This window comes from Callithrix jacchus, chromosome 5 (genome assembly GCF_049354715.1).
Source record: "Callithrix jacchus isolate 240 chromosome 5, calJac240_pri, whole genome shotgun sequence".
NCBI classification, from domain to species: domain Eukaryota; kingdom Metazoa; phylum Chordata; class Mammalia; order Primates; family Cebidae; genus Callithrix; species Callithrix jacchus.
In genome coordinates, this window is record NC_133506.1 from 11,476,231 (window position 1) to 11,499,222 (window position 22,992).

Genomic DNA, 22,992 nt, shown 5'->3' on the forward strand with positions numbered 1-22,992 from the left:
GCCTATAATCCCTGCTACTTGGGAGGCTCACCTGAGCCGAGGAGGCAGAGGTTGCAGTGAGCTGAGATCGCACCACTGCACTCCAGCCTGTGTGACAGAAGTGAGACCCTGTCTCAAAACCAAATCAAACCAAAAAACAAAACAAAAGATTATGATAGGAGCCTCAGCAACATGGCGAGACCCATCTCTACAAAAAATACAAAAATTAGCTGGGTGTGGTGGCATGTGCCTGTAGCCCCAGCTATGTGTGCCACCACACCCAGCTAAGTGGGGAGGATTGCCTGAGCCCAAGGAGGCCAAGACTGCAGTGAGCTGTGATTGTGCCACTGCACTCCAGCCTGAGTGACAGAGACCCGGTCTCAAAGAAAAAAAAAAAAAAAAAAAAAAAGATTATGATAGGACTGAAACAAAAAGATTCATTCATTTAGAAAACTAAAATACTCAACACTGATTATGGATCCCACATGAGACCTACAGGGAAGAGTGTGGGGTTACCTAAGGACATCAGTATGTACATCTAGGTAATGTGTCAATGAACTCAGATTTCAAAGATACATAGATGAAAGAAGAACAGAAAGATATGCAGTCCTGAAGTGGTAACATTGTCCTGTAACATCAGTGTAGCAAGGTTAAAGACTCAAATAAGCTGAAGCTCCCCACTACCCAACAAGAAAGCTAAGGGTAACAAAAATTAAGAATTTAATGCTTAGGCCCAAAGGAAAATCTAGGCCCCTTGTTTGGTGTCAGTGGTAAAATATTAATGGAAGAAAAAAATAATTGTACTTGGCTTTCAAGAAAAGATAAGCACATTAACTTAAAAACAAAATCAGTGAAGGACTAGGTATTAACAGTTATGATCCAAGTTTGCAGACTTCTATTGGATAATATAAGCTAACATTTAAAGTACAAAAGGGAGTAGAAGAGATCACTGTAACACGGCTGGTTACCTCCGAGGAACTGCTGTATCTTCTAATATAGAAGGAAGGAAAAATTTCACTTAATGGTATCTCTGAACTCCATTGAGTTGACAGTAACTTTAAGAATTACAAGCTATAGCATTTCACTTTAGCAAACTGTTGACTTAAGTTTCTTGTTAAATTATATGATTATATTATCTGAACTTTCTATAGTTTCAAGTAATGCGTATAAAAGAAGAGAAGAATACTTAAGAAAATGAAGTTGATATGTTACACTGCAAATTGGCAGTGAGATGCTAAAATGAACACAGGTAAATTCAGTCCCAGTTTAAAGTATGAGTGGAAATCAGAGTTCTCAGTTTTTTTGGGGAAAAAAATAATCAAAGCCAATCTGAATTAAATTTCTCACCTGTTTGTAGGCATAAAATTCTTTGTGTGCTTGATGTCTTAGCCTAAAAGACAGAAATTAGTAATGCAATATTGAGATTTCCAACACAGTAACTTGAAAAAAATAAAAAGCTGCTGATTTTTGGTATTAATTTATATCATTTATGACTCAAGTGATATAAATTAGATTCTTTACCCTGATATACACCCAAATGACATATCTATCATCATGTTATGTGAAAGTGCCCAGTGAACCATGAAATGTTACCCAAATGGAAGTTCTAATGAAATCTGATTGAAGCAAAAATCTCAATACCACAAATATTCTAATGAAGATGAGTCAATTCTTTTTATACTAACAGTTTACTTATTTCAATATTTATTTTTTCTTAATTAGAAAAAACAAGTATAACATATATCCAATGAAGTATAAAAACCTTAAGTATACATCTCAAAATTAAAAAAAAATGTACATACCAGGGTAATTATTGCTCATATCAAGATATAGTACATTTCCAGCACACCTGAGCCCTCTAAAATGACCCTTCTTAATTAATATCCATGCCCCAGAGGTAGCACTATCCTGATTCCTAACATTGTAGATTATGCCTGTTTTTGAACTTAAACGGATCATTTGGTATATGCTCTTTTGTGTTTGGTTTCTTTCAGTCTATAATGCCTTGTGAGATTCTTCTATATTGTTATAGTAATTGTCTTTCTGACTGACATACAGTACTCCATTGTATGAATATAATAGCATTTATCCATTTTATTGATGAATATTTACTTCCTGTTTGAGGCTATTATTAATAAAGCTGCTACATAAATTCTACAGTCTTTTAGTAGACATATATACTCATTTCTGTTGAGTATATGCCTGGGAATAGAACTGCTGGTTCAAAGTACTCACACCAAGGTGGGCGCTGTGGCTCACACCTGTAATCCTAACACTTGGGAAGCCCAAGGCAGGTGGACTGCCTGAGGTCAGGAGTTTGAGACCAGCCTGGCCACCATGGCAAAACCCTGACTCCACTAAAAATACAAAAACTAGCCAGGTGTAGTGGCACATGCCTGTAATCCCAGCTACTCGGGAGGTTGAGGCAGGAGAATTGCTTGAACCCAGGAGGTGGAGGTGGCAGTGAGCTGAGATCACTGCCACTGCACTCCAGCCTGGGTGACAGAGCGAGACTCTGTCTTAAAAAAACAACAACAACAACAAAAAAAACCAACAGCCTGGGCGCGGTGGCGCACACCTGTAATCCCAGCACTTTGGGAGGCTGAGGTGGGTGGATAACGAGGTCAAGAGATTGAGACCATTCTGGCCAAGGTGGTGAAACCCTGTCTCTATTAAAAATACAAAAAATTAGCTGGTGTGGTGGCAAGCGCCTGTAATCCTAGCTACTCAGGAGGCTGAGGCAGGAGAATTGCCTGAACTTGGAAGGTGGAGGTTGCAGTGAGCCGAGATTGTGTCCTGCACACCAGAGTGAGACCGTCTCAAAAAAAAAAAAAAAACAACAACAAAAAAACAAAGTACTCATATCGGCTGAGTACAGTGGTTCATACCTGTTACCCCTGCACTTTGGGAGACTCAGGCAGGAGGATCGCTTGAGCCCAGGAGTTTGAGACCGGCCTGGGCAACATGATGAAACTTCATTTCTACAAAAACTACAATTAGCTGGGCATGGTGGCATGCAGCCTGTGGTCTCAGCTACCCAGGAGGCTGAGGTGGGAGGATCACTTGAGCCTGGGAGGTCAAGGCTGCAGTGAGCCAGGATGGTGCAACTGCACTCCAGCATGTGTGACAGAGTTCGACCCTGTCTCAAAAGAAAAGGAAAAAAAAAGTACTCATACCAATTTCTACTCCTATGGGTAGTTCATAAGAATTATAGGTGTTTGCATCTTTGTAGGTTAAGCTTGAAAAATTTTTAAATTTAAATGAAGTCTAACTTATCAACTTTTTCCAATTAGGTTATTTTTGTGTCCCATTAAAGAAATCTTTGCCTATCCCAAGACTATGAAGATATTCTCCTGAATATGCTGTGAAAACAATTCATTTTACCTATCAAATGTAGGTTTATGATCCATCTGAAATTGGTCTTTACATGTGCTGTGAGGTAGGGGTCCAGAGGCTTTTTTTTTTAAATTGCATTTTAGGTTTTGGGGTACATGTGAAGAACATGCAAGATAATTGCATAGGTACACATGTGGCAGTGTGATTTTCTGCATTCCTCCCCTTCACCTATATCTGGCATTTCTCCCCCATGCTCTCTCTCCAGATGCTATTTATCCTCATATAGATTTTCATTTGACTCACCATCATTTATTGAAAAGATTCTCCCCTTTCCCCACTGCGTTGCAGTGGCACATCTGTTGTAAATCAGGTGTATTGATTATGTGGGCAGACATTATTAGAGCTGTTATTACTCTGCTCTATTGGTCTATTTGCCTATCCTTGTATACCAACTGGGTTGAATGGGTCCCCTTCAGCTCCCAATTCATGTCAAACTGGAACCACAGAATATAACCTTATTTAAAAATAGGACTTTTTAGGCTGGGCATGGTGGCTCATGCCTGTAATCCCAGCACTTTGGGAGGCAGAGGCGGGTGGATCATGAGTTCAAGAGATCGAGACCATCCTGGTCAACATGGTGAAACCCCGTCTCTACTAAAAATACAAAAAATTAGCTGGACATGGTGGCGCGTGCCTATAATCCCAGCTACTCAGGAGGCTGAGGCAGGAGAATTGCCTGAACCCAGGAGGCGGAGGTTGCAGTGAGCCGAGATCGCACCATTGCACTCCAGCCTGGGTAACAAGAGCGAAAGTCCGTCTCAAAAAAAAAAAAAAAAAAAGAAAGAAAATAGGTTTTTTTTCAGATTATTAGTTTGTTAAGATTAGGTCATAATGGCTTAAGGTGAACCCTAAATCCAATTTGACTGCTATCCTTAGGAGAGGAGGAGAGGATACGCAGAGACAGATGGGGAAAAAGGCCAGGTGAAGACAGAGACAGAAACTGAAGTGATGCAGCTACAAGCCAAGGAATGCCAAGGCTTGCTGGTATGCACTGGAAGCTAGGAAGAGGCTTCTGCCCTAGAGCCTTCAGAGGAAGCATGGTTCTGCTAGCACTTTAATTTTGAACTTTTCTAGTCTTCACAATTGTGAAAGATTACATTTCTCATTTTAAGTTGCCCAATCTGTGGCACTGTGTTATAGCAATGCTACGCAACCAATATACCTTGTGTCAATATTACTCTATTTTAAAAACTTTTGAAAGAATTTTAGACAGAAAAGTTGCAAAAAGTAGAATTCACATATACCTTTCTACCAGCTTTCACATTTATAAAACCATAGTACAACTATCAAAACCATGAAATTAACAGATATACTTTAACATTGATATATTATTAACTAAACTACAGACCTTATTTGAATTTTACCAGTTTTTTTTCTCTCATGTCCTTTTCCTGTCCTATGATCCCATCCAGGATCCCATCTTACATCTAGTTATGTCTCCTTAGCCACCTCTAATTTGTTGAGAGTTCCTTAGTTTTTCCGTGTCTTTGAGATTTTGACGTATTAAGTATGACCACTTTTTCTTGGTGTAAATTGGAGATTTCACTTTAAGATTGGTTAAGATAGTGTCCATTGGGTGTCTCTACTGTGAAGTTACTAATTCGTTTGTAACTGACAAACATTTTGAGGGAGAGATGCTGAAATTATACACATATTCTCTACTTTTCCTTAAGCTTTTGTCTACCGATTTTAGCATCCACCTTGCCTGCAACAATTACTGTAGTGTTTGCCTAATGGTAGTTTTGTGGTTCTCTAATTCCTTGCACATTTATTAACTGGAATTCTTCTATAAGGAAGAGATGTGTTCCCTCATTTACTTGTGCAATTATTATTTCTGAGTCTAGATTCATGGATGTTTGTTTTAACCTGCAGGTTATAGTTCAATATGATCACTGTGCTAACCTACCCTGTGTTAGCCAGACAGACTCCATTTTGCTGAGAGTCAGACTCCATCTTAACTTCTGCCTCACCCCTCCCACCATTTCTCCTTTGAGTGCATATCTGGGTCATGCTCCTGTGCTGGGTCATGTTGTACTTAGAGCTATAGAAATATATAACTGTTGTAACCATATCCTGCTTGACAAGCCCACTTGCTATTGTGAATACCCCTTGATTGATTGTATGGAAAGTACCGAATGCCCCTCCTTGGTAACCAGCAATCATGGGAACCACTTGTGTATACCCTCCACAGTTAATCAACAATCATGGGAGCCTCCTGCCTCCTAGTTACCAGCCTCCTCCCCTAACCTGCTCATTCTGCTTCTGTAAAATTCCACTTCAGCTAGGCTCCCCCTTCGCTACCTAAATCAAGGTATGAAAAGAAATCAAGCCCCTTCTTTGGGGCTGAGAGATTTTGAGCGTGAGCAGACTCTCGGTCACCGGCAATAAAGGACTCACAATCAGATTTCAGAGTGCGGCGCTTTCCATTCAGCTTGCTTGGATATAACAACTATTTCTTTGTTGCTCAAAATGACTAGCCTTGAGTCCTTCACCGGTTGACTCTTGTGTCCTTTCAACAAGCCCCCATCCTCTCCCATGCATTTCCTTATATACTGGCACCAAAAGATGTTTGTTTCAGACTCATTTTATATGATCTGTGCTCCAGACCTGGGGTTAGCTACTTCTTCCAAGGAACAGTGATACTGAAGAATAGTATTTAGAACTTGAGATCTGGGTGTTTGGTGAACAGCACTTTCTTTTAATAATGTTGCTTTACAACAGGTGTTAGGGTCTGGTAGTAAAAATCCTCAAGTTTTATTCTTTTTAACAACTGGCTTGGCTATTCATGGTTCTCTGTATTTCCATAAAGATTTCAATTTCCACCAAAAAAAAACAAAACAAAAATAACAAAAAAAGCCCTCTTAGGGTTTTGAGTGAGAATATATGAAACTTACAGATCAATTGAGGAAGAACTGACATCTTTGCTAGATTGAGTTTCTAATCTATGAACATTATTTATTTACAGCTTTCTCTCTTACACACTTCTAGACATTTGATTTTTAATGCTTCTGTAAATAGTATTGAAAAAATCTTTATTTTCTAATTATTTCTTGCTACCTATATAGAAAAATATTAAAAAGTATTTTTTTGTATATTGATCCTGTATTTAGTGACTTGCTAATTCAAAATAGTTTCTCTGTAAAAGCATTTGGATTTTTTTTTTTTTTTTGAGACGGAGTCTTGCTCTGTCTCCCAGGCTACAGTGTAGTGGTGCGATCTTGATTCACTGCAACCTGCAACTTCTGCCTCACGGGTTCAAGCAATTTTCCTGCCTCAGCCTCCCAAGTAGCTGGGATTACAGGCACCCACCACTGAACTTGCTAGTTTTGTATTTTTAGTAGCGACGGGGGTTTCATCATCTTGGCCAGGCTTGTCTTAAACTCCTGACCTTGTGATCCACTTGCCTCAGCCTCCCAAAGTGCTGGAATTATAGGCGTGAGCCACTGTGCCTGGTGCTTTTGGATTTTTTAATGTACACAATTATGTTGTCTGCATATAATCACAATTTAAACCCTGCCTTTATAATCTTTATATACTTCTTTTTAAAGTACACTTTTCTTTTATTCTTTTTTCCTTCTTTTGCACTGACTAGCTATGCCTTGCAGTATGATGATAAATAAAAGTGATAGTGAATGTCACTATCAACACATCACTATTAAGTATGTTTTCTTTAGATTATTTTTGTAGATACCTTTGATCAAATTTTAGAATGTTCCCTTGTACTAGTTTATTCTACAAAAAAAAAATCATGAATAGGTGTTAAATTTTATCAATACATTATGTTATACCATTAATATGCTATATTGTATTGATTTTCAAATGTTACAACAGCCCTCATTGTTGGAATAAACCTCATTTGGTAGTAATATTCTACCCTTTTTGTAGATGCCTGAATTTAATTTACAATATTTTGCTGATGAAAAAGACTGGTCTGTAGTTTACTTTCTTATAATATCCTTGTCAGACTTTGGAATCAAAATTATGTTGGCCTCATGAAATGAGCTGAGAAGATTTGTTCTACTTTTATTCTCTGGAAGTGTCATATAGGAGCGGTATTTTTTTTCCTTAAATGTTTGGAAAAGTTACTTGGCTTAAAATATCATTGTGGGAATGTATTAAAAATACATTCAATTTCCTATTAGATATACAATTATTCATATTTTAAATATCTTGTATCAGTTTTTTTTTTTTTTTTTTTCTCTGTTGCCCAGGCTGGAGTGCAGTGGCACAATCTCGGCTCACTGCAACCTCTACCTCCTGGGTTCAGGTGATCATCCTGCTTCAGCCTCCAGAAAAGCTGGGATTACAGGCATGAGCCACTGCGCCTGGCCTATATGTCTGTCTATATACCAGGACCACAGTTTCTTTATTACAGGAGCTTTTTGAAGTTTTGAAACCAGGAATGTGAGTCCTTCTATTTTGTTTTTCTTTTTCAAAACTGCTTTGGCTATTTGGGGCCCCAGTTCCAAATGAATGTGAGGATTGCTTTTTCTATTTCTGCAAAAGAAGGCCACTGGAATTTTGATAAAAATTACACTGAATCTGTAGATTGCCTTGGAGAATATTGCCATTGTAACTATATAAAGTCTTCTAATCCATGAACATGGGGTGCCTTTATATTTATTTGGGTTTTAACTTTCTTTCAGCAATGTTTTGTAGTTTTCAGTGTATAAGTCTTTCACTTTCCTGGTTAACTTTATTCCTAGGAATTTTATTCTTTTGGATGCTATTGTAAATGTGATTGTTTCCTTTATTTCCTTTCCAGATTGTTCATTGCTGATGTACAGAAACACAACTGATTTTTGTATGTTGATGTTGGACTCTGAAAGTTTTCTGAATTTATTAGCTCTAGTAGTTTTTGTGTGTGCGTATCCTATGGGATTTTCTCCATATAGAATATCATCTGCAAAGAAAGATAGTTTTACTTCTTTCTAGTTAGATGCCTTCTACTTCTTTTTCTTGCCTAATTGCTCTTGCTAAAACTTCCAGTACAATGCTGAACAGCAGGGTATAGTTGGCTTCCCTGGAAAGCTTTCTGTCTAAATCATCACTAAGTACAGTGTTAAGCTGCGGGTTGTTTTTTTTTGTTTTGTTTTGTTTTTTCATATAAATGCCCTTTCTTTCTTGTGTTGGTTTGGATATTCTTCTCTTTTTTTGTTTTTTAGGAATCTATGTAATTCACCCAAAATTTCAAGTTTATTGCCATAAATACATAATATTCTTTGTGAGCTCCTAATATTTATAGGATTTGTAGTAATGTCCTTTTTCATTAGTGATATTGGTAATTTATATTTTCTTTCCTCTTTCCTGATTAGCTTTTCTAGAGATTTATCAACTTTATTAATCTTTCCAAAGAACCAGCATTGGTTTCAACAATTTTTACTATTACACATTTATTTTCTATTTCATTGATTTCTGTGCTTAGCTTTTTTACTTTCTTCCTTTTACTTTTTCTTGGGTTTAATTGGCCTTTACTTTTAGCTCCATGAAAATGTAGCTCATTATTTTTTAGTCTTTCTTGCCTAATATATGAATTTAAATCTATAGCTTTCTTGTAAGTTTATTAATTATGTAGTTCAAATAATCTACATGCTTATGGGGTTGTTTTATTTCTTTACATGAAAACAGAACATTTTCACATAAAGAAAGAAAATGGACTACGCATGGTAGCTTATGCCTGTAATACCAGCACTTTGGGAGGCTGAGGTGGGAACCCACCTCAGGAGTTCAACTAGGAGTTCACCTCAGGAGTTCGAGACCAGCCTGGCCAACATGGTGAAACCCCGTCTTGAACTACAAAACATTGCTGAAAGAAATTTAAATCACATTAACAATCACATTTACAATAGCATCCAAAAGAATAAAATTCCTAGGAATAAAGTTAACCAGGAAAGTGAAAGACTTATACACTGAAAACTACAAAACATTGCTGAAAGAAATTTAAAACCCAAATAAATATAAAGGCACCCCATGTTCATGGATTAGAAGACTTTATATAGTTACAATGGCAATATTCTCCAAGGCAATCTACAGATTCAGTTTAATTTTTATCAAAATTCCAGTGGCCTTCTTTTGCAGAAATAGAAAAAGCAATCCTCACATTCATTTGGAACTGGGGCCCCAAATAGCCAAAGCAGTTTTAAAAAAGAAAAACAAAATAGAAGGACTCACACTTCCTGGTTTCAAAACTTCAAAAAGCTCCTGTAATAAAGAAACTGTGGTCCTGGTATATAGACAGACATATAGGCCAGGCGCAGTGGCTCATGCCTGTAATCCCAGCTATTCTGGAGGCTGAAGCAGGGTGATTACCTGAACCAGCCTGAGGCTGAACCAGCCTAAGGAACATACTGGGACTTGGTGTCTACAAAAAATTAAAAAATTAGCCAGGCATCAGCGGTGGCTCACGCTTGTAATCCCAGCATTTTGGGAGGCCAAGGTGGGTGGATCATTTGAGGTCAGGAGTTCGAGACCAGCCTGGCCAATATGGTGAAACCCCATCTCTACTAAAAATACAAAAATTAGCCAGGCATGGTAGTACATGCCTGTAATCCCAGCTACTCGGGAGGCTGAGGCAGGAGAATTGCTTGAAACAGGGAGACAGAGGTTGCAGTGAGACAAGATCACACCACTGCACTACAGCCTGGGCAACACAGCAAGACTCCACCTCAAAAAAAAAAAAAAAAGCCGAGCATAATGGCATGTGCTGGTAGTGTCAGTTGCTTGGGAGGCTGAGGTAGGAGAATTGCTTGGGCCTGGGAGGTTGTGGCTGCAGTAAGCTATAATCATGCCATTGCACTTCAGCCTGGGTGATAGAGTGAGATCCTGTCTCAAAAAAAAAAAAAAAAAAAAAGAAAAGAAAAAAAGAAAAAAGAAAGAAAATGAATTCCATTAGAAGTCATTAAAACAAGGCTTGATTTGTTAATTCATTTTGCTTATTTGAATAATTTAATTAGATCTGCATGTTTTCCCAAAACAGAACTTGTTACCTCCAGCTACAGCACAGATCAATTTGTGCTTTCTTCTTTCATCTGTGGCTCAAAATCCATCCCTTCTAGAAAGTTCTCCCTTATATTAACTTCATTTTATGAAGTTAATTTGATCTTTCATTACTCTAACTCCCATTAATTAATATTTTAATTGCACTATTTTATTTTGCATTGTTAAATAGATATTTAAAAACTATTTAAGAGGGCATGATTAACAATGCTGAACATGCTAGACAAATGCTAGAGACAAATGCTGAACAGTGCTAGAGAAATGATAAAACCATGTAGCTTATGGCTGCAAATTTGTGGTCTCCAGTCTCAGCCTGATTCTCCACATTGCTCTCTAATCTTTCTATCTATTCATGCTCAGTATCCTAAGCTTCCATGCAGCGGTTCTTTCAAACCCTTGTTACTCCCTTTTTTTGAGACTCACTCTGTCACTCTCTCTCTTTTTTTTTTTGAGTCTCACTCTGTAGCCCAGGCTAGAGTGCAGTGGCTCGATCTCAGCTCAGTGCAACCTCCACCTCCCAGGTCCTGGTTCAAGCAATTCTGCCTCAGCTTCCCGAGTAGCTGGGATTACTGACATGCGCCACCATGTCCAGCTAATTTTTGTATTTTTAGTAAAGACAGGGTTTCATCATGTTGGCCAGGCTGGTCTTGAACTCCTGACCTCATGATCTGCCCATCTGGGCCTCCCAAAGTGCTGGGATTATAGGTGTGAGCCACTGCGCCTGGCCGCCACTCTTTTAAGTGTTACCCTATCACTTCCTCCCCTATAATCTTCAACTGTAATTTCTTTTTGAGACAGAGTTTTGCTCTTGTCACCCAGGCTGGAGTGCAGTGGTGTGATCTCGGCTCACCAAAACCTCTGCCACCCGGTTTCAAGTGATTCTCCTGCCTCAGCCTCCTGAGTAGCTGGGATTACAGGCATGCACCACCACGCTGCGCTAATTTTGTATTTTTAGTAGAGATGGGGTTTCTCCATGTTAGTCAGGCTGGTCTTGAACTCCCGACCTTAGGTGATTGGCCCACCTAGGCCTCCCAAAGTGCTAGGATTACAGGCATGAGCCACCACACCCAGCCTCCCCTATTTTTCTGATACCTAATGACTTTAACTAACAAGGATGCCACACCTTTTTGAAAAGTAATTTTGAAATCTCTGAGAGTAGATTAAATCTTGGAGACAAACAATGACATACGTGTATTTGGTAAAAAGGTAAAAAGGCAGAAATAAAAATGAGGACAATTTTCTCCTACAGAGTAAAACACTTCATCAGTAGATAAGATTGGAGATTATATAAAGGTGTTTTACTAATTACTAATGCACAGATTAAAATGTTAAGCCATTTAAATTTTTTAAAAATTTGCCAATTATCATACTTAAGTTGAAAAAAAGCTGAGGATAGAAACTTGATTTATTATTGATTGCTTAACATATTTTGAAGTAACATAGAATGAGAATTAGTTACCTAATCAAGTAGCAACAGAAGAGTAAACTAAGGATGAAGACAAATATAGCAGTACCAAAAACCACAATATATATGTTGAGAGGCAGATTCTGGAATCCAATATTAGGCATCCTGAAGTTGTAATGTGGGAAATCTGAGCTCATGGATGAACTGTGGGGGAAGAAAAGAATGAAAAAAAATTAGGTAAAGATTAAGAACCAAGATAGCATTATCATTGTGCATGTATAGAGGCACAACAACTGCACCTGAAAAAAATATGGTAAAGTGTTAATATTCTTGCCATTCATTCATTCATTCATTCACCATGCCAAATATTTACTATTATGTACCTGGCACTATTTCAGAGACTAGAGGTCCTACATAAAAAGCTTTGCAAGTTGCATTTATTCACTAAAAGGCATTTCACTGAAATAATGCCAGTAATTAATAAACATAAAAATGTTCAACTTCAGGGAAGTGCAAAAAAAAAGTTTTAAGATTCTTCAAACCCTTTAGCCTTTAACCTAGTAACTCAAACCCTGAAGTAGCAATATTTATAATGGTAAAATATTAGAAATAACTTAGATATCTCACCAAGGACATAATAAATAATTATATAGTCATATCTTACAGTATTAAAGGGTCATGAAAACATTTTCAAGTAATTTATTTTCTTTTGATACAGAGTCTCACTCTGTCACACCAGGCTGGAGTGCCATGTTGTGATCTCAGCTCACTGCAGCCTTAATCTCCTGGGCTCAAGCGATTTTCCTGCTTCAGCCTCCCAAATAGCTAGGGCTACAGATGTGTGCCTAGCTAATTTAAAAAAATGTTTTTGTAGAGATAGGATCTCAGCATGTTGCCCAGGCTGGTCTTGAATTTATGGGCTCAAGAAATTGTCCCCACTTGGCCTCCCAAAGTGTTGGGATTACAGGCATGAGCCATTGTGCCTGGAATCAAATAAATTTTAATGTCAAGAGAGATACTGGCGAAACCCCATTCTCTAAAAAAATACAAAAAAATTAGCCAGGCGTGATGGAGCATGCCTGTAATCCCAGCTACTAGGGAGGTTGAGACACAAGAATCGCTTGAACCTGGAAGGTGGAGGTTGCAGTGAGCTGAGATTGTACCCCAGCCTGGGCAACACAGCAAAAAAAAAAAAAGAAAAAAAGAAAGAAAGAGAAAGAAAGAGAGAGAGAGAGAGAGAGAGGAAGGAAGGAAGGAAGAAGGAAGGAAGGAAGGAAAAAAGAAAAGAAAAGAAAGGAAGGAAGGAAGGAAGAAAGAGATTGATTAAGATACATGAGAAAAAATAAGCAGGATGTAATTGCATATAAAATATATTATTTTTTGGTAAACTTGTAAATACACACACACACACATGTGTGTGTGTGTGTGTGTATGTGTGTGTGTGTGTGTGTGTACGTTTACATAGCAGAAAGCCTGAACGCCAACACATCTAAACATGAACAGTGGAGCTGGGTACGGTGGCTCATACCTGAAACCCTAGCCACTCAGGAGGCTGAGGCAGGAAGATTCCTTCAGGCTGAGACCAGCCTAGGTAACACAGTAAGACTGCTTCTAAAAATAAAAAAACTTAGCTGGGTGTGGTGGCTCATGCTCATAGTCCCAGCTACATGGGAGTCTGAGGTGGAAAGTTCTCTTGAGCCCAGGAGCTCAAGGATGAAGTGAGCTATGAGTGTGCCACTGTACCCCAGCCTGGGCAACACAGTGAGATCGTTTCTTTTCTTCATTCCCTCCCTCCCTTCCTCCCTTAATATTACCACTTATCCTCAAGTTCTTAGAGACCCTGTTTCTTAAAAACAACAACAGCAAAACAAAACAAAACCAGTGGCAGTAGTTTTACCAGTCATTTTGGTTTCTTTTTTTAACTCTCTTTATTAAGTCAGGCCCTATTCTAAGAATGTTCTGGTATTATTTTATTTAATCCTCATATAAAACTTCTGTGGTAGGTACCATAATTTCTCCCCATTTTATAGACAAGGAAACTGAAACTTAGACAGTTCTGGTCCCACACCATGATTGACCAAGTATGTACACAGCCAGAACCTCTCCAACTCCAGACTCAGTGTCCTCAGTCCATATGCTCCATTGCCTTTCTCATGTGTTACTTTTACAATCGGAAACAGTAAGTGTTGTTTAAACATTTAAAAAAGGACTATTTCTGTCAGTCTGATAATACTTATCACTACAGTTAAAATTCCACAGAAAAAGGCTGCCCCTCTTGTAAGTTATAAGTCTGTAGTTTGTCATTTTGATTCCTTACAAAATAAAGAGCTCCTGCCAGGCCTGCTTATTAAGATCAAAGACTGATAATGGAATTATAACTATGAATACTATGAATCCAAACCCAAACAAAACCCTACCAAGCAAAGAAAGCTTCTACTTTTATCTACGCATGGTAAATTAAAAATGTGTTCATAGATTTTTAATGTTCTTGTAGGCTCCCAGAAGAGTATATTTATACTGTTGATACCACTGAGATGCTAACTGGCTGTATCTGAAACCTAAATTTTATTATTAGTTTCCAGTCTCCAGTAACATATATCAGGAAGTTGGCACCTGCAAAGAATAACTTCATCCCATATAAATTCTTTTCTGAGAGCTTCCAAACATAAATAATGGGTAATATTTAATTTTGAACCTTTGACCATTTTCTGGGTTGGCTCAGTTAGAGCCAACTCAAATACATATTTAATTTTCTTTTTCCTACATTCAGATCTTCTTAGAAAGGGAGGGAAGGATGTAGTTAAGGAGTGCTTTATCAAATATACATAGCACATATGCTGTAGAACTATTAGAAAATTACAGCTGCATAAAACTTAGCTCTTAACTTTCATATTTCTGACAGGGCCTCACTTCATGACCCTTGTTATAGCCAAGATTTAGATGGCTGTCTTTTAATCCCTTAGAAATATCCCTTCACAGACAAGACTGGCTTGGTAAGATATCTCTCACCTTAGAAAATAAGAGATTAGGCTGGGTGCAGTGGCTCATGCCTGTAATCCCAGCACTTTGAGAGGCCAAGGTGGTGGATCACCTGAGGTTAGAAGTTCAAGACCAGTGTGGCCAACATGGAGAAAATGTGTCTCTACTAAAGATATAAAAATTAACCGGGTATGGTGGCACACACTTGTAATTCCAGCTACTCGGGAGGCTGACGCAGAAGAATTGCTTAAACCAAAGAGGTGGTAGGTTGCAGTGAGCTAAGATTAAGATTGCTCCATTGTACTTCAGCCTGGGCGACAGAATGAGACTCTGTCTCAAAAAAAAAAAAAAAAAAGAAAGAAAGAAAAAAAGAAAAGAAAGAACATCCATACTGGGCAAGCTAATAGAGAGGAACAGGCAACTGACAGCAAGTACAATAGAAAGACAGACAGTTTTGCAGTCAGCAAATCTGGATGCTTGTTTCCAGGATGTCACTAGCTAAATGTCAGAGGTTGGCCCATCTATACTTCAATTTTCTTATCTTTCAAATGGGATAATGAGTGTCCTATCTATCAACTTTAAGGGATTCCATTTTTTCCTGAAAGGAAAAAATGAGATAGCAGATAATGAAATGTCTGAAAATTTTAAGAGGACAAAAATATTAAGGTGTGTGTGTGTATATGTGTGTGTGTGTGTGTGTGTGTGTGTCTGTGTGTGTGTTTGGGGAAAGGGAATGACATTACATGAAAGTAGTAAATAACATTAAAGAAGCCTTGACAAAAATCATGTCTTTGGAGAGGATTCCACCAAACCAAGTGCCCCTTCCACATGGCCATGCATTGACAAGCTTTCTGTCAGGTAGCCTGCCAATCTGGCCCCCAGACACAGGAACTAGAAACCTTGTCTGGCCAAAGACAGTCATTAATACAGGCTAGCTAGGAGTGAGGCCAGTGGTGTGGGAATGTTGCCTGGCAGGGTCTTCGCAATGGGTACAATTCTGGTAGCATTCTGAACAAAGACTCAGACACACAGAGCATTAGAGGCAGCACTGCCACTAGATGGAAGAGACATCTGCCTCAGTGCTGCAGGGGTTTGGATGTTGAGACTTTTGTGAGTCCTGGCTACCCGGCAGGGCCTTTTAATAAACCTAAATTACCAGAGGGACCAAGGCTGGTAGAGGATATGTTGATACTGAATATATTTTAGGATTTTCTCCCTATGTTGGCCCAACAATTTAAGAAGATGGTAGATTATTCCAAGATGTTAATCCTGATCTAGTGATATATTCGTTTTTCCAAAATTTTCATCATAATGTATTTTCAGCATGAGTATTAATCTTTTTTTTTTTTTGAGATGGAGTCTCACTGTGTTGCCCAGGCTGAAGTGCAGTGGCACAATCTTGGCTCACCATAACCTCCGCCTCCCAGGTTCAAGTGATTCTCCTGCCTCAGCCTCCTGAGTACCTGGGATTACAGGCGCGTGCCACCACACCTGGCTAATTTTTGTATTTTTAGTAGAAATGGGTTTCACCATGTTGGTCAGGCTGGTCTCAAACTCCTGACCTTGTGATCTGCCTGTCTTTGCCTCCCAAAGTGCTGGGATTACAGGCATGAGCCACCAGCCCTGGCCAAGTATTAATATTTTAAAATAAATTTTAAAAAGCCTACATATTCCTCATCTTAGTAATATGCATTCTTTGCTATTGAAATCTTACAAACGTAAGTTATTTAGTAATTGCTCCCTGTGGGAGTTAAGAGGAAAAATAGAACACACAGTACAGTGTTGTATCTTACTTGGCATTTCCAACTTCATTCATGTGAAAACCTTTTTTCCCCTTATGTAATTCACAGTTCTTGAAATCTCTAGCCTCAGCCTAAATTTCAAACCACCTAGTCAGCTTATTAACACCAAAGCAAAACACACAAACAAAAAGATAAGAATATTTGAGAACTTTATCAGCAATCTTAGAACAAAGAAGTTCCAAGACAGATTACTTGAGACTTGGATGCCTATAGGACCTGAGTTTAACACAATACACCACAGCGGTAGCTTGGTTTGAGGCTGCAGTAGCGTTCCTCAAAGCATGTTTGGTAACCACATTCTTCTTAGATCAGTTCCTGTTCCCTGGACAATACCATACCATCTTCCCAAGAGTGAGTATTCTAGTTTTGCTTCAGAAATGCTCTGAAGCTGGGTGTAGTGGCTCACTCTTATAATCCCAAGCACTTTGGGAGGCTGAGGCAGGTGGATCACGAGGTCAGAAGTTCAAGACCGGCCTGGGCAACATGGTGAAACTCCTTCTCTACTAAAAATACAAAAATTAGCCAGGTGTGATGGCGAGCACCTATAATCCCAGCTTCTCGGGAGGCTGAGGCAGGAGAATCACCTGAACCCGGGAGGCGGAGGTTGCAGTGAGCTGAGATACCACTGTACTCTAGCCTAGGTGACAGAGCAAGACTCCATCTCAAAAAAAAAAAAAAAAAAAATTAGCTGGGCATTGTGGCATGTGCCTGTAGTACTAGTTACTCTGGAGGCTACGATGGGAGGATCACTTGAGCCCAGGAATTCAAGGTTACGGTGAGCTATGATACCGCCGCTGTGCTCCAGCCTGGGTTACAGAAAACTATCTCTAAAAAAAAAGAAGAAAGTTTTTGACACATTAGAAGGAACTAACTTCTTTGTTCTTTATTGAGTATCTTTATGGCCACATGAAATACCTTCTGCAAAATCTCTTTTTGAGTGGGTGGATGACAGGAAAAATTAATACTTTTAAAAACATGTCACTGATCAGTAGAAAGACCTATACTTTCTGATCAAATGGATATGCTGGGTCCTAGAGAGAAATACTTTAAAATTAAGACCTATATTTACATAGATCCTAAGTAAATTTTCTGAATTCTAGGATAGAAAAACTATGACAAGTTTCAAGAAAAAAAAAGTTGTTACAATGGAAAGCATATAGATTTGAGATTTACCTTAGGCCATGAATATTACAGTGGGCTTGTGGAGTTTGACAGCCAGGGGTTTAACCATGCATTTGCCAGTAATTTAGGGCTTGTTACTTATCTTTTCTATGTCTGTTTCCTCATTTCATAAGGCAGAATAGTAGTAGTAACTATTTCATAAAGTTTTAAAGGAATTAAATGACTCAATAGATGAAAAACACTCAGAACAGTACCTGGGCACATGTTGTGTACTTGGGAAATGTTAGTTTTTATTATTAACTAAAATACAACAATAAACTATAGTAGAATCACTGTTTGTATCTCCATTAAAAGACAGTCAGGTAGACTTCTGACTCCAGAAAGATGGCATAGACATACATTTCCCTATTTATCCAGCTAAATATAACTAAAAAACATGAACATTAAGTTGGACAGAAGGCAGTACACTAACTAGGGACCTGGGGACCCAAGGAATAGCTTGGTAACGAGTTCTCTGGGCTTTGTTTTTGTCTCCTATATCCCAGACATAGAGCTGGCAAAGTTGGCAAACCAGAAATGCCAACAGGTGAAGACAAAAAAAAAAAAGCCCCAGTGAACCTGTTCTCTCTAGCCAAAGAATCAAAAAAGGAGTAGTCTAACAAGACTGAAAACTTTTAAACAAGTATTTTCAACCCAGAAAAAACTATGGCCACATCCCTAAAGACATGCCAGCAAAGGCTAAAAGCAGAGCCTAGATTTTCACTCATGCCAGGATGCAACAAGATTCCCCCAGCCATCTTGCTGGGATAGTGTTAGAAAAGGCCAAGTAGGAAGCTGGCATTATTTTGTTTTTGTTTTTGTTTTGAGACAGAGTCTCGCTCTGTCACCAGGCTGGAGTACAGTGGAGCAATCTTGGCTCATTGCAACCTCTGCCTCCCAGGATCAAGCTATTCTCCTGCCTCAGCCTCCTGAGTAGCTGGGACTACAGGCACGTGCCACCATGCCCAGCTAATTTTTGTATTTTTAGTAGAGACGGGGTTTCATCATGTTGGCCAGCTGGAATTTTTACCCAACATGGTGATAATGAGGCTCTACCTCAGTGATATCAGTAGAGACTACATGTGGACCCTGACTTCTACCCCTATCCAGCAGTAACTAAGAGACTATACTTCTCCTCACTAGGGTGATGACAAAGATCTAGTGCAGAATCAGGATTCTACCCAGTGGCAACAAGCACTCCTACCTGTCCCAGCCAAGGAGGTATCAGTGAAAGCCTAGTTGAGAGCTGAAACTCCCATTCCTGCTGTGTCCCTGCCCCGCTGTGTCAAACAGAGGTTGAGTAGGAAGCCTGGACTTCTACCTTGACCTGGCATTAATGAGGTAGCATTACAACCCACCATTTTGCTGTCAGAGTGGTGTCAGAGGAAGCCAGTTAACACAGAAGGTTTAAATGAAATCCACAGTCTCATAACATAATATACAAAATGTCCAGGTTTCAACTAAAAATTACTCATCATATCAAGACTAGAAAGATCACAAATCAAAATGAGAAATTACAATTAACGGATGCTAACACCAATGACAAAAATGTTAAAATTATCTGACAAAGATTTTAAAACAGCCATCATCAAAATGTTAAGCATTTATGAACATGCTTGAAACAAGTGAAAACACTGAAAATCTCAGCAAAGAAACAGAAGATATAAAGAGGAACAAAATGGAAATTATAGAACTGAAAAACACAGTAATTGAAATTAAAAAAAAAAAAAAAAAAAACTGAGTGAATGGGCTCAACAGCAGAATGGAAAAGAAAGGGGAAAGCATAGTAAACCAGGGCCAGGCATAGTGGCTCACGCCTGTAATCCCAGCACTTTGGGAGACTGAGGTGGGCAGATCACTTGAGGTCAGGAGTTCAAGAGCAGCCTGGCAAACATGGCAAAATGCTGTCTCTACTAAAAATATAAAAATTAGTCAGGCATGGTGGTGGGTACCTGTAATCCCAGCTACTTGGGAATGTACAGATTAAAGAAGCTGAACAAACTCCAAAGAGAATAAACCCAAAGAAATCTACAAGACACATCATAGTCAAATTTCTGAAAACTAACAACAACAAAATCTTTTTTTTTTTGCAGAGGTAATTGAGTTAAAACAACAACAAAAATCTTGAAAGCAACTAGGGAGATACCACTGGGGGAAATAATATGAAAGACAAAGATTTCTCATCAGAAACCATGGAGGCCAAAAGGAAGGAACACATTTTTCAAGTGCTGAAAGAAAAGAGCCATCAACTCAAAATCTTACATTCAGCAAAAATATCCTTCAGGAATGAAATAGGAAATCAAGACAGCCTCACATGAAGGAAAATAAAGGGAATTTGTTGCTAGCAGACCCACGCTTCAAGAGTAACTAAAGGAAGTTGTCTTAACAGAAAGGAAATGATAAGAAAAGGAACCCTGGAACATCAAGAAGGAAGAAACAACATGGTAAACAAATATAAGGGAAAATACAATAAATTTCCTCCTCTTGAGTTTTCTAGGTTACAGTCAATGATTGAAGAAAAATTATAATTGGCCAACCTGGTTCTAAATGTATTCAGAGAAAATATTAGACGAGCATATTAAAATTAAGGAAGGATAAAGGGACATAAAAGGAGGTAAGATTTCTAGTCTGAACTGGTAAAATGATAACAGTGGACTGCATATATAATACAATGCCTACAGCAATCAGTGAAAAAACTACACAAAGACATACACTCAAAACACTACAAAAAATCAAAATGGACTTCAAAAAGTTATTCAAGTAACAGAAATAAAAAATAGAGAAAACAAGCAGAAAATAAAGTTTAAAATGGCAAGTTTAAGTTTAAACGCTTTAAATATGCCAATTAAAACACAGAGGTTGGTGAAATGAACTTAAAAAAAATCACCCAATAATATGCTGTCTACATGAAACTCACTTTAAAAATAATGATACATGCAGGTTGAAAAGGATGGAAAAAGATATACAATGCAAGGATTAATCAAAAGAAAGCAGAAGTGGCTATACTAACATTAAAGCAGACTTCAGAGCAAATAAAATTACCAGAGAAAGAAACATTATGTAATGATAAAACGGTCAATTCACTAAAAGTAAATGGCAAACTTAAATGTGCATGCACAAAACAATAGAGCTGCAAAACATGTGAAGCAAAAACTGATTGAACTGAAAGGAGAAGTAAAGAAATCTGTAATTATACTCAAAGACTTCAAAACCTTCTCTCAACAACTGATGAAACAACTAGACAGAAAACCAGCAAGGATAAAGAAAAATTCAACAACACAATTAGACAACAAGATCTAATCAAAATTTATAGAGCACTCCACCTAGCAACAGCAAAATACACATTCTTTTCAAGTGTCCATGGCACCTACACCAACACAGACCATACATATCCCCGGTCATAAAACAAATCTCAAGCAAACTTTCAAAAATCGAAGTCTAACAGAGTATGTTACTGCACATAGTTGAATCAAACTAGACATTTCTAACACGAAGGTAGCAAGAAAATATCTAAACACTTAGAAACTAATTAACACACTTCAAATATCTGTAAGTCAAAAAGAGGTCTTAAAAAAAATTTTAAAATACATTGAATTGATTTAAAATAAAAGTACTGGGCGAGGTGGCTCACGCCTGTAATCCCAGCACATTGGGAGGATGAGGTGGGTGGATCATGAGGTCAGGAGTTCCAAGACCAGACTGGTGAACATGGTGAAACCCTGTCTCTACTAAAAATACAAAAAAATTAGCTGGGCGTAGTCCTGTAGTGCCTGTAGTCCCAGCTACTCAGGAGGCTGTGGCACAAGGATTGCTTGAACCCAGGCAGTAGAGATTGCAGTGAGCCAAGATATCGCCACTGCACTCCAGTCTGGGCAACAGAGCAAGGCTCAGTTAAAAAAAAAAAAAAAGGCTGGGTGCAGTGGCTCACAACTGTAATCCCATCAGTTTGGGAGACTGAGATGGGTGGATCACCTGAGGTCAGGAGTTTGAGACCAGCCTAGCCAATATGGTGAAACCCCATCTCTACTAAAAATGCAAAAATTAGCTGGGTGTGGTACCAGGTGCCTATAATCTCAGCTACTCAGAAGGCTGAGGCAGGAGAATTGATTGAACCCAGGAGGCGAAGTTTGCAATGAGCCGAGATCGTGCCATTGCACTCCACCTGGGTGACAAGAGTGAAACTTCATCTCAAAAACGAAAAGTAAAGAAAAAAGAAAGAAAGAAAATAAAAATACAACATATCAAAATTTGAGAGACATAGGTAAAGCAGTGTTGAGTGGGCAATTCATAGCACTAAATGCACACATAAGAAAATAAGAAGTCTCAAATCAATAACCTAAACTCCTACATCAAGAACCTAGAAAAAGGGCAAGTTGGTCAAGAAAAAAGAAATAATAATAAACAGAAATCAATTAAATTGAGAACAGGAAAACAACAGAGAAAAATCAATGAAACAAAAAGTTGAGTCTGTTCTTTGATCAATAACACTGACAAACCTCTAGGAAGAATAACAAAAAAAAAAAAAAGAGAAGACACAAATAACCAATATCAACAATTAAATAGGAAAGATCACTACAGACACAGCAGACATCAAAAGAGTAATAAGAGTATACATACATATACAGACATGAAGTTAGTAACATAAATAAAACAGACCAAGTTCTCAAAAAACACAAACTACAAAACTCACCCAATATAAAATAGATAATGTGAACAGTTCTATAATTATCAAACAAATTGAATTAATCATTTAAAAATTCACAAAAAAGACTGCTCCAGGCCTCGAAACTTTTACCAGAGAATTCTACCAAAAGTTTAAATAAGAATGAGCACAAATCCTTGATGATCTTTTGCAGAGAATGGGAGGGAACATTTCTCAAGGCAGTTTTTTGAAGACAGTGTGACCTTGATAGCAAACTCAGATAAAGACAATGTCTGGCAAATATAGACACAAAAATTCTTAATAAAATATTGGCAAGTAGAATTCGGCAATCTGTAAATAGAATTTTATGACACCATGACCAAGTAAGATTTATTCAAGTGATGCAGGGCTAGTTTAATATTAAAATTTAAAAAATCAGTGTAATCTACCCATATTAAATGGCTAAAGAAAAAAATCACATGATCATATTAATTGATAAAAAAACATTTCATAAACATCAGCACTCATTTATGATAAAAAAGAAAAACTCCCATAAATAGAAATGGAAGAGAACTTCTTCAACATGTTAAAAAGCATCTACAAAAATCAAACCAACAAAAACCAACCAAACA

At 38.1% G+C, this 22,992-nt stretch overlaps 1 protein-coding gene across 2 annotated transcripts in view; it reads right to left on the reverse strand.

The window, feature by feature from the left end:
• RNF24 (ring finger protein 24) overlaps positions 1 to 22,992 on the reverse strand; it is an 86,048-nt gene that overhangs the window by 26,556 nt on the left and 36,500 nt on the right. For both annotated transcript variants that reach the window (XM_008995702.5, XM_002747321.6), the window contains 2 exons: positions 11,831 to 11,980; positions 1,327 to 1,369 (listed from right to left, as the gene is read on the reverse strand). In XM_008995702.5, the coding sequence (XP_008993950.1) occupies positions 1,327 to 1,369; positions 11,831 to 11,973 (186 nt within the window). In that variant the 5' untranslated portion in view covers positions 11,974 to 11,980. The remainder of the gene's footprint in view (positions 1 to 1,326; positions 1,370 to 11,830; positions 11,981 to 22,992) is intronic.